Here is a 12,084-nt window from a genome sequence, read left to right as displayed (position 1 = left end):
GGGTCGTCGATGAGAGCGTCGACGGTATCACAGATGACAGTGAAGCTATAGGACGTGCCATCAACGAGGATGAACATATCGTCGACGAACAGCCGGATCTCGCCATAGAGACAGACAGTGTGGCGACAGTAGAAGTCGTCATCAGTACTTGAGCCGTCGACGGCGCCGGCGTCAACGCCATCGACAGGATCATCGTAGGAGTTGGTTTTCTGACGGTATGCTTTACCTTGAATGGTGATGTCGATGGCTCAGAAACAGGCTTCTTTTTGGACTTAGAGTCAGAAGCTTTAGTCTTCATCTTTGAAGGGCTACCAGTCTTTGAGGATGCCTCAGCAGATATTTTAACAACTTTTCTTGGTCTTTCCTCTGAAGAAGCTACAGATTGTCATTTGACAGGCGTTTTCACCACAGAAACAGAAGAAGAGTCACTGTCCTCATCAGAGACAGGGTTGTCCCTGGATTTCAATTTCTGGAGCCAGATGAAAGACGACCTTCTCTGACTTTAAGGGTCTTGGTAGAAAATGTTCTACATACCTTGCAGTCTCTAGGTTTGTGTTTGGCTAGAGACAATAAATACAGTCCTTACGCTGATCATCAAGATGCAGCCTTTTCTTCATGCAGGTAGCACAAGCTCTAAAGAGCCCTTTCTTAGGTGTCTCTGACATGTTAGTCAGTTTGAACCGCCTTGAACTATTCCTGAAGAGAGAAAATATTCAAAGCCACTCAAAAAGAATTTGAGAGAAAAACTGAGCAGAGCTCAGAGGAGACCCCTTAGCACAACGTGCAGTGGAAAATCTGAGGAAAATCAGCTCCTCACAGGAGGATTCTAGGGGGTGGTGAGAGCTGATTGGTTATCTCTTACGTTTGGTCCTTTTTTATAAAATGACTGTGAGATGTTACTAAATTAAGAGGCCTAGTGCCTCTGATCTTCATATGCAATTGAATGTGGTTTCATATTACACCGGAGATTCCCATCTCGACGAGGGGGAATGATTCAAGCATGTGAATCTATTAAAGTTCCAATACTGGAGTAATGTGCCAAGCTCCCTGAAAGAACAGTGTGATCGATTAACTCCATGCCAGATAACTCCACACGAGCATGAAGGAGTTTGAAACCTGAGCTAGTTAAAGTAGGACATAATCCCCCAGAATTTACTTTTTTTCCTGTAATGGCCTCCCATGTCGTTTTCAGCCATGAAAAGGTGCAGCATAAAAATGTTCAATAAAAAAAGAAAAGTTTTCAACCTCAGTTGTAGGGCACTACCATCACCAAGTGCACTAGTCTCACAAGATAAAAATCAAGCAAGGGAACCACATCTCAGATTAATGAAAGCATTCCATCCATCACCTTGTTTTTGCATTTGTCGTCCTAAGTGCGCACAGTATACCCAAACTTTGGTCCCAGACTTACTGTGCCACTGGATTCAAGACAGACTGGCTGATGAGGGGCGATACTCCAAAACAGGTCCCAGGATGCTTGTTTCCGGTCCAGGAAGAACCTGGCCTGGCAGTTTGGGCTGTACTGTTCCCATGGGGAGCAGGGTCAAGACAGATTTGCATTTGGATGGATCCAAACTGGGGTGGCATGGTGGGCAAAAAAACGAAGGACTGCGACGCGGCCCTGAGTGTAGGAAAGTACCATCTTGCCTGGCATGTTACCCCATATTTCACTGTATATATGTTGTTTTAGTTGTATGTGTCACTGGGACCCTGCCAGCCAGGGCCCCAGTGCTCATAAGTGTGCCCTATAGGTGTTCCCTGTGTGATGACTAACTGTCTCACTGAGGCTTTGCTAACTAGAACCTCAGTGGTTATGCTCTCTCATTACTTTCTAAATTGTCACTAACAGGCTAGTGACCAATTTCACCAATTCACATTGGCATACTGGAACACCCTTATAATTCCCTAGTATATGGTACTGAGGTACCCAGGGTATTGGGGTTCCAGGAGATCCCTATGGGCTGCAGCATTTCTTTTACCACCCATAGGGAGCTCTGACAATTCTTACACAGGTCTGCCACTGCAGCCTGAGTGAAATAAAGTCCACGTTATTTCACAGCCATTTACCACTGCATTTAAGTAACTTATAAGTCACCTATATGTCTAACCTTTACCTGGTAAAGGTTGGGTGCTAAGTTACTTAGTGTGTGGGCACCCTGGCACTAGCCAAGGTGCCCCCACATCGTTCAGGGCAAATTCCCCGGACTTTGTGAGTGCGGGGACACCATTACACGCATGCACTAAACATAGGTCACTACCTATGTATAGCGTCACAATGGTAACTCCGAACATGGCCATGTAACATGTCTAAGATCATGGAATTGCCACCCCAATGCCATCCTGGAATTGGGGAGACAATTCCATGATCCCCCGAGTCTCTAGCACAGACCCGGGTACTGCCAAACTGCCTTTCCCGGGGTTTCACTGCAGCTGCTGCCAACCCCTCAGACAGGTTTCTGCCCTCCTGGGGTCCAGCCAGGCTTGGCTCAGGAAGGCAGAACAAAGGACTTCCTCAGAGAGAGGGTGTTACACCCTCTCCCTTTGGAAAAAGGTGTCAGGGCTGGGGAGGAGTAGCCTCCCCAGCCTCTGGAAATGCTTTGATGGGCACAGATGGTGCCCATCTCTGCATAAGCCAGTCTACACCGGTTCAGGGATCCCCCAGCCCTGCTCTGGTGCGAAACTGGACAAAGGAAAGGGGAGTGACCACTCCCCTGACCTGCACCTCCCAGGGGAGGTGCCCAGACTGGACTACTCTGAGTGGCCAGTGCCAGCAGGTGACGTCAGAGACTCCTCCTGATAGGCTCTTACCTGTGTTTCTAGCCTATCCTCCTTCCTAGGTAGCCAAACCTCCTTTTCTGGCTATTTAGGGTCTCTGCTTTGGGGAATTCTTTAGATAACGAATGCAAGAGCTCATCAGAGTTCCTCTGCATCTCTCTCTTCACCTTCTGCCAAGGAATCGACTGCTGACTGCTCAGGACGCCTGCAAAACTGCAACAAAGTAGTAAAGACGACTACTGCAATCTTGTATCGCTGATCCTGCTGCCTTCTCGACTGTTTTCCTGGTGGTGCATGCTGTGGGGGTAGTCTGCCTCCTCTCTGCACTAGAAGCTCCGAAGAAATCTCCCGTGGGACGACGGAATCCTCCCCCTGCAACCGCAGGCACCAAAAGAACTGCATCACCGGTCCTCTGGGTCCCCTCTTAGCACGACGAGCGTGGTCCCTGGAACTCAGCAACTCTGTCCAAGTGACTCCCACAGTCCAGTGACTCTTCAGTCCAAGTTTGGTGGAGGTAAGTCCTTGCCTCCCCACGCTAGACTGCATTGCTGGGTACCGCGTGATTTGCAGCTGCTCCGGCTCCTGTGCACTCTTCCAGGATTTCCTTTGTGCACAGCCAAGCCTGGGTCCCCGACACTCTAACCTGGAGTGCACAACCTCCAGAGTTGTCGTCCGGCGTCGTGGGATCTCCTTTTGTGACTTCGGGTGAGCTCAGGTTCACTCCTCTTCGTAGTGCCTGTTTCTGCACTTCTGTGGGTGCTGCCTGCTTCTGTGAGGGCTCCCTGTCTTGCTGGGCGACCCCTCTGTCCTCACGCAAGTGGCGACATCCTGGTCCCTACTGGGCCACAGCAGCATCCAAAAACCCTAACCGCGACCCTTGCAGCTAGCAAGGCTTGTTTGCTGTCTTTCTGCGTGGGAACACCTCTGCAAGCTTCTTCACGACGTGGGACATCCATCCTCCAAAGGGGAAGTTCCTGGTCCTCTTCGTTCTTGCAGAATCCACAGCTTCTACCATCCGGTGGGAGCTTCTTTGCATCCTCAGCTGGCATTTCCTGGGCATCTGCCCAATCTCGACTTTGTCCCGACTCTTGGACTTGGTCCCCTTGTTTCACAGGTACTCTCGTCCGGAAATCCACCTTTGTTGCATTGCTGGTGTTGGTCTTCCTTGCAGAATTCCCCTATCACGACTTCTGTGCTCTCTGGGGAATATAGGTGCACTTTACACCTACTTTACAGGGTCTTGGGGTGGGCTATTTTTCTAACCCTCACTGTTTTCTTACAGTCCCAGCGACCCTCTACAAGCTCACATAGGTTTGGGGTCCATTCGTGGTTCGCATTGCACTTCTAGAGTATATGGTTTGTGTTGCGCCTATACCTATGTGCTCCTATTGCAATCTACTGTAATTCTACATTGCTTGCATTACTTCCTTTTGCTATTACTGCATATTTTTGGTATTGTGTACATATATCTTGTGTATATTTGGCATCCTCATACTGAAGGTACTCACTGAGATACTTTGGCATATTGTCATAAAAATAAAGTACCTTTATTTTTAGTATATCTGTGTATTGTATTTTCTTATGATATTGTGCATATGACACCAGTGGTATAGTAGGAGCTTTGCATGTCTCCTAGTTCAGCCAAAGCTGCTCAGCTATAGCTACCTTCTATCAGCCTAGGCTGCTAGAAACACCTCTTCTACACTAATAAGGGATAACTTGTCCTGGTACAGAGTGTAAGTACCCCTTGGTACCCACTACAAGCCAGGCCAGCCTCCTACACTGAGCGACTGCGAACAATTCAAGCAGTCCATCTACCACCTTGTTTTTTTAACTTCTCCAGAGAGGCTGAGAACAGCCAGATGCAGAAACCTCACATTTAATTGCACATATGTTGTCTGTGCTCCAGTCTGTAGGCAGCCCCAATGCTAACTGCTGTGAGCTGGCATAGTATGATGGACTTCAGGATACTAGTGGCAAACAACCTCAATCACCAAGGTTGGGGCCCAGTAGCCCTTATCTGCAATGTAGCTTGGCAAACCGGTCTGACACTGTTCAACAGTAGTAGAATGACCTTTATTTATACTTTACTTCATTTACAGTTAAGAGAAATCTGTAATTTTAAATTGCTATGATTTAAAAAGAATTCCAAACACTAAAGTTATACATTTGCAAACAATACCTCTGATTCACAAACTAGAATCTTGAGTGGGGTTGACGGCTCCCATATATTCCATACACAGACGATGTACTTGTCATCCAGTGGAACAGCACCTGGATTTGCAGGTAACCCATGTACTGAAATCAATACATGCCTCTGAACTTGAGAAAAGTGTAAGCAGCATACCTTTCGATCTGATAGAAAACAAAAATATAGATTTTTTTTATTAATCGCCTCCAAAAATAAACACAATTTCAAATCTTTCAGGTAAAAGATGATATTAACTCACAAAAGATTCAGACCATAATGTCAATACCTTTCCATGATAAAAATATTGAAAACTAAGCACTTTGACCAAAAGCAGAAGGTAAAACAATGTATATTTAAGGAAAAATGCCTTATTAATGCCTTGCATGCTGAGGACGGAACGGTTCCCTCCTCAGCTGCAGAGGTCGTGTGCTGAGTGCGAAACCGTTCGGTCCTAGCACCCACCCATGGGGGAAGCGCTGGCGCACCCCCAGTGGGTCACCCATTTACGCCCCCCATCAGGGATGGCAGCGGAATTTTGCTGTCATCCCCCGTTTTGAACCGATTCCTGTTCCGTATCTTCGTGTATCAGCCCCTCGGGGGGAGAGGTCAACACCAGTAGGTCACCAGGGATGTCATATTTTTAAAAAGAAAATTAGGGAGCAAACCTTTATGCAAGGATTGCTTCCTGGGGGGCAATATTTCTTCTGTGTTTCGGCCACCACGGGGAAGAGGGCAGTGGTCGAAACCACTAGGCCACCAGAGATGTTATATTTTTAGAAAAAAATAAGGTTGCAAACCCTTAGTCAAGGGTCACCCCCAGGGGTAATATTTCAGTTCCCCTGGGGATAGACTGCCCATTTTTTCTGCCTATCTGCACCAAGGGGTCAAAACGTCTAGGCCACCAGGGATTTTATATTTTTAGGGAAAAAGTAAGGGAACTACCCCTTAGGTAAGGGTCACTTCCTGGGTGCCATGTTTCATCTGTGTTTCAGCCCCCTAGTGGGCACTTTGGACATTTTACAGATGATCTGCCCCCCAGGGGGATCCAAATCCACTAGGCTACCAGGGATTTCTTTTGATAAATTTGAGGGGAGTGAACCCTTGGGCAAGCCCACTAGACACCACAGAGTTTCTTTTGGATATGTCGGGGTGGCTCCATAGGGCCCTTTAGTGGTAAAATGAACTGGTATACTTTTGGCAGTTTTCTGTGTGTACTGGCATTTGGGTGGTGATGGGTAGTGTTTTATTCTGCTGTTTTATTTATTAACAGCATTTACATTTGTGATTGTAATGTTTTATTTTTCCTTTATATTCTAGAGCAAAGCTTTTGACTTCCTGAGACTCCTGCTTGTGGTTGATCTGCAGTTTGTGTAGCTGCGTGTGTTTGGTAACAAAACGTTTTTGTTCTGTTTACTCAAAATGAGTGTAAATGAGTGTCATTTGCCTGCATGAAAATTAGTTTTTTGTAAATGGGGTAAAAATAGCAGCATGTTCAGCTTCTAGTTTTATTGTGTGTGAAATTTTCCTTGCATCTGTGCACAATGTGTATTGCTTTGTCTTGTGAGTTATTCTTTTTTCTTTTTCCTTTTTAGTGGGATATCATTGGTGGTCGCTGTGTCTGTACAGAGTACGTGCTGGTGAGTCTAGCTGTCTGTGGCAAGTGAATGGTATTGGTTTTGAGTAATTAGGTCTTTGTTATAAAGCCACACTTTGTTTATACTTATTTTACACTGTGTTGGTTATTGTTGAAGTATTTGTCAAGTTACTTTTATTTGTAAAAATGATGGCTAGCTGCAGGATTACAGCTCAGCTGGTTGTTACTATGTTTTCAAATCTTCCTTGGGCCATGATTATGAGACTGACTCTGCATCTGAGGCAGAGGCGGAAGTGCAAGATTCCGGCAGTGAATTTTCTGTCCGAGAGAAATCATTTCATGATGAAGTCACTCTCAGTGCAGAGGACGTGCCTCGTTTAGAGGAGGACACTTATGTGCCGATAGTGCAGCAAGAGGCAAATGGATTGCAGCCTAGGGTTGCAAGGCTTCCCACTGAAAGTGCTGAACTCGGGGGTCCCCCAAACATGGCGCGCTGGCGTTGTCTGCCTTTACAGGTGTTGTGGGTTGTAGCGTGAATACTGAACCCGTTTTGTCTAAAAATTTCTTTCAGTTGTTTATGGATGATGTATTTTTGGATGAGATTGTTGAGCAGACTACGCTCAACAGTATTTGAGGGACAACAGTGCCAGACCTAAGCCCCACTCTAGCGCTAGCCAGTGGTCTCCCACAAATCTGGATGAGTTGAAGAAGTTCTTGGGTTTAACTTTTTTGATGGGCTTGGTAAGGAGACCGTTGCTGTCTTCATATTGGTGTACTTGTCCCTTGATGGCAACAGCCATATTTGCTGCAACCGTGAGTCGCTTCGGATGCTGCATTTTGTTGATAATGCTTTAGAGTTGCCACAAGATCACTCTGATTGTGACTGTCTTTTTAGGATTCGGCCTGTCCTTCATCACTTTGTAGATCATTTTTCAGGGATCCATGTTCCAGGGAAAGGATTAGTTGTGAATTAGTCTTTAGTCCTGCTCAAGGCTAGATTGGTTTTCAGGGAGTACATTCCTAGCAAGAGGGCAGGTTATGGAATTAAGATGTATATGCTGTCAGAGAGTAGAACTGGATAGGTTTATAACTTCAGGGTGTACACTGGTAGGGATCTCAGTATTGACCCCTCCTGGTTGTCTGTCCACTTTCAGAGTTAGTGAGAAAATTGAGTGGGAACTTGGTAGAGGACTTTTTAACAAAGGTCACCATTTATATGTAGATAACATTTATACTGGTGTGCAAGTGTTCAGGGAATTGGTCAAAGTGGACACTGTTGCTTGTGGCAGAATCTGCTCTAACTGTAAAGGTAATCCAAAAGAGCTTGTTTGTAAAAAAAAAAAAAAACTTGAGAAGGGACACTGCAGTGCCTTGCGTAGTGATGAACTTCTAACTGCGAAATTTGCAGTCAGGAGAGATGTCTACGGGTTGACTACCATCCATGATGAAAGTACTTCACTTGTGACTATTTGGGGTCAGGATGGTGAAGTGCGCAAACCTATGTACATTTCAGACTATAATAAGTGCATATGTGGTGTTGATAGAGTAGATCAGAGGTTGGAACCATACACTGCTGTTCGTAAGGCTTACATTTGGTAGAAGAAGTTGGCTATTCATCTTTTCCACTTAACCTTTAAGCTTTTGTGGTGTCCAGGGATTGTTCTCCAGAGTCAAAGATTAAATTTGTTCAGTTTCAGGAGTATGTGATAGGCAGCCTTGCTATAGTGGAACAGGCAACTGTTACTAGAGTTGGAGTGGTGGAGGATGTGGCTAGACTGAAAGATCACGACTTTGCTGATCACATTCCTCCCACACCCAAAAAACATTTTCCCAGTAGCAGATGTAAAGTCTGTATACAAAGAGGTATGCAGAAGAAGACATGTATTTACTGCTGTGACTGTCCTTCTAAAACTGGGCTGTGGGTGCCTGTAGGAGGCTGGCCTGGCTTGTAGTGGGCACCAATGGCACTTACACCTTATACTAGGTCCAGTTATCCCTTATTAGTAGAGTGTAGTAGTGTTCTAGCAGTTTAGGCTGATATAGGTAGCTATAGCAGAGCATCCAAGGCTGAATTAGGAGACATGCAAAGTTCATGCAATACCACTTATATCATAAGAAAGACAATACTCATGGTTACTAAAAAATAAAGGTACTTAATATAATGTGACAATGTGCCAAACATATCTCAGAGGATATACTCCCTTAGGAGGTAAGTACCATACACAAAATATACACAATTAACCAAATCAGGGAAGTAAAACAGTCAGAAAGCAGTGCAAACACTTTAAAACGCAATAGGCCTAGGGGCAACACAAACCATATACTAAGTAAGTGGAATGAGAACCACGAATGCACCCCTAGGCAAGTGTAGTGTGTAGAGGGTCGCTGGGAGTGTGAGAAAACACCAAGGGTGTAAAGGAGACCCCACCCCAGGAAATCAGGAGTAAAGTACTACTATTTCCCCCAAAACACACTAAAGTTGTGATAAAGGATTTTGCAAGGAAAGCAACAGACTGCAAAGCACTGAAGACGGATTCCTGGACCTGACGACCTGTAAAGGAAGGGGACTGAGTACAAGAGTCACTAAAGGGTCCAGAGGGGGCAGGAGCCCACTAAGCCCCAGATGAAGGTGCAAAATGGCTGCCTCCGGTTGGAAGACGATGCTGGTTTTGCACCAACGAAAGGAGATAGGAGGTTCTGCTTGGTGCAGATGTCCCATGGCGTGCTGGAGGATGTAGAGTTATTTCCTTGGCAAGATACCACAAACAAGCCTTGCTACCTGCAAGAGTCGCGGCTGATGAAAAAGGGTGCTGCCCGGGCCCAGGAAGGACCAGGATGTTGCCACTCAGGTGAGGAGACAGGGGGGTCCCTCAGCAACGTAGCGATCCCACTGAAAGGAAGAAGGCACCCGCAGGAGTCCTTGAACACAGGTTCAAGAAGACTGAACACTGCGGTTGTTTCAACACTGCACAGAGAGGTCCCACGACACTGGAGGTCAACTCAGGGAGTTGAGCATTGCTGGACGGAGTGCTGGGGACCTAGGCTCAGCTGTGCATGCAGGATTTCTTGGAAATGTGCACAGAAGCCCTTGTAGCTACAGATCAAGCGTTGCACAAGATTAATGTCTGGGGAGGGGAGGCAAGGACTTACCACCTACAAATTCGGACAGTTGGACCACTGGACCACTGGATAGTCTGGGTCACTTGGGTCCTCCACCTGTATTCCAGGGGCCACGCTCGTCGAGACGAGAGGGGTCCCAGAGAACCGGCGAGGCTGTAGTTTGTTGCCTGCTGGAGCAGGGGGAAGATTCCATTGACCCATGGGAGATTTCTTTGTGGCTTCAGGTGCAGGGTCAAGGCAGCACCCAGAGCATGCCAAACCAGGAAACAGTCAAGAAAGCCGGCAGGATTAGGTGCTACAATGTAGCTGGTAGCAGTCAGCGGTCGATTCTTGGCAGAAGTCGAAGAAAGAAGTGCAGCGGAGCCCTGATGGATTCTTGCAAGTTGTAATCTAAAGAGAAGCCCACAGGAGAGAACCTAAGTATCGCTGAGAGGAAGATTGGCTACTTACCAAAGGGTGCACCTATCAAGAGGGGTCTCTGATGTCACCTGCTGGCACTGGCCACTCAAGAAGCCTCCAGAGTGCCCCCACACTTCTGAAAACAAGATGGCAGAGGTCTGAGACACACTGGAGGAGCTCTGGGTACCACCCTGGGGTGGTGATGGACAGGGGAGTGGTCACTCCCCTTTCCTTTTTCCAGTTTCGCGCCAGAGCAGGGACTGGGGTTCCCTAAATCGGTGTAGACTGGCGTATGCAAAGAGGGCACCATCTGTACCCTTCAAAGCATTTCCAGAGGCTGGAGGAGGATACCCCTCCCCAGCCTGTAACACCTATTTCCAAAGGGAGAGGGTGTAACACCCTGCTCTCAGAGGAAATGCTTTGTCCTGCCTTCCTGGGACTGGGCTGTCCAGACCCCAGGAGGGCAGAACCCTGACCTATTTGTAGTGCACGTGTGTAATAGTGTCCCCGCACTCACTAAGTCCGGGGAAATGGCCCTGAACTATGTGGGGGCACCTTTGCTAGTGCAAGGGTGCCCTCACACTTAGTAACTTTGCACCTAACCTTCAGCAAGTGAAGGTTAGACATATAGGTGACTTATAAGTTACTTAAGTGAAGTGAAAATGGCTGTGAAATAACATGTGTGTTATTTCACGCAGGCTGCAATGGCAGTCCTGTGTAAGGGTTTGTTTGAGCTCCCTATGGGTGACAAAAGAAATTCTGCAGCCCATATGGATCTCCTGGAACCCCAATGCCATGGGAACCTAGGTACCATATACTAGGGACTTATAAGGAGGGTCCAGTATGCCAATTGAAATTGGTAAATGTAGTCACTAGCCTATAGTGACAAATTTAAAGGCAGAGAGAGCATGAGCACTGAGGTTCTGATTAGCAGAGCCTCAGTGACACAGTTAAGCACTTGTTTTGCTTTCACTAATGACCGAGCTGACAAAAATCTCTGGAATGCACTTCCTAGTTTAAAGAAGACATTTATTATTATTTCACCGCGAGGTACCTAAAAAATGAAGGAGATTAGTAGGTCGGAGGCACACGTTTAAAAATAGTCACAGCAATGAAAGGAAAATTTATCAAAGTGATTCTCAACTGCAATGTACACAGCAAATATGTGTAATTATATTATAGCATAGTTGCAAAACAAATGATAAAGTCAAAATTCATCACCGCATGGCCTGCCAAGCTCTTCATCTTTCTCATGCCAGCAAGTTGATGACCCCTGTTCAACTGCGTGAAAGAGATATCCACCCTCACGGGACAAGTGTCTGTGCCAGGCATTTGACGTCCAATCCTGACCGAGATCTCGGAAATTCCCCTAGCTACTGACCAGGGCCACCTTTTTATAGCTTAAACAATCATGGAAAAAGCCTTCTGAAAGACCCTCCCCTCTCAGATGTAAATTCAAGCATGCTGGCTATTGTAGGTCAGAGTAGGAAGAAAAACGTTGAAAATTGGCCAACATTTCAAGGCTCCCTCTTCCAAGGTCAACCTGTTCCCTGCTCTGAATAAAAACAAAAAATATGTGCTTCCTTATCATGCTATTGCGTTCGGTAAGAGAAAATACGAAGAACACAAGCTTAGTTTACCATGTGGAAAAACACAGCTCATCTGCAATGTCTCAACTGCAACGTCTAACACCACGATGAAGCCAATAGGCAGCTAATCTGAATAGAAAATGTAATCTGCAAATGGTGAACATTGAACAACTAATATGCACAGTGGTGAAACACAAAGTCAGTGGTCAAACATACCTATTTTCACTACAGCACTACACAGGCATACACATTTAGGCCCCAAACTATGAGCATGTGGTCCTGGCTAGCAAGATCCCAGTGAGACAGGAAAAAACATACTGACATACATGTAAGATTGGGGGTCACATGTCAAGAAAGACGGTACTTTACTACACAACACCCCCCCAAACGAGGGACAATAACGCTAACCTGGCCCA

General features: G+C 46.3%; 1 protein-coding gene across 2 annotated transcripts in view; it reads right to left on the bottom strand.

Annotated features, from left to right (window-relative positions):
- DYNC2I1 (dynein 2 intermediate chain 1) overlaps positions 1–12,084 on the bottom strand; it is a 436,420-nt gene that overhangs the window by 176,320 nt on the left and 248,016 nt on the right. For both annotated transcript variants that reach the window (XM_069211167.1, XM_069211168.1), the window contains one exon: positions 4,958–5,130. In XM_069211167.1, the coding sequence (XP_069067268.1) occupies positions 4,958–5,130 (173 nt within the window). The remainder of the gene's footprint in view (positions 1–4,957; positions 5,131–12,084) is intronic.

Source organism: Pleurodeles waltl, chromosome 10 (genome assembly GCF_031143425.1).
Source record: "Pleurodeles waltl isolate 20211129_DDA chromosome 10, aPleWal1.hap1.20221129, whole genome shotgun sequence".
Classification (NCBI taxonomy): domain Eukaryota; kingdom Metazoa; phylum Chordata; class Amphibia; order Caudata; family Salamandridae; genus Pleurodeles; species Pleurodeles waltl.
This window is presented reverse-complemented; position numbering and strand designations above follow the sequence as displayed.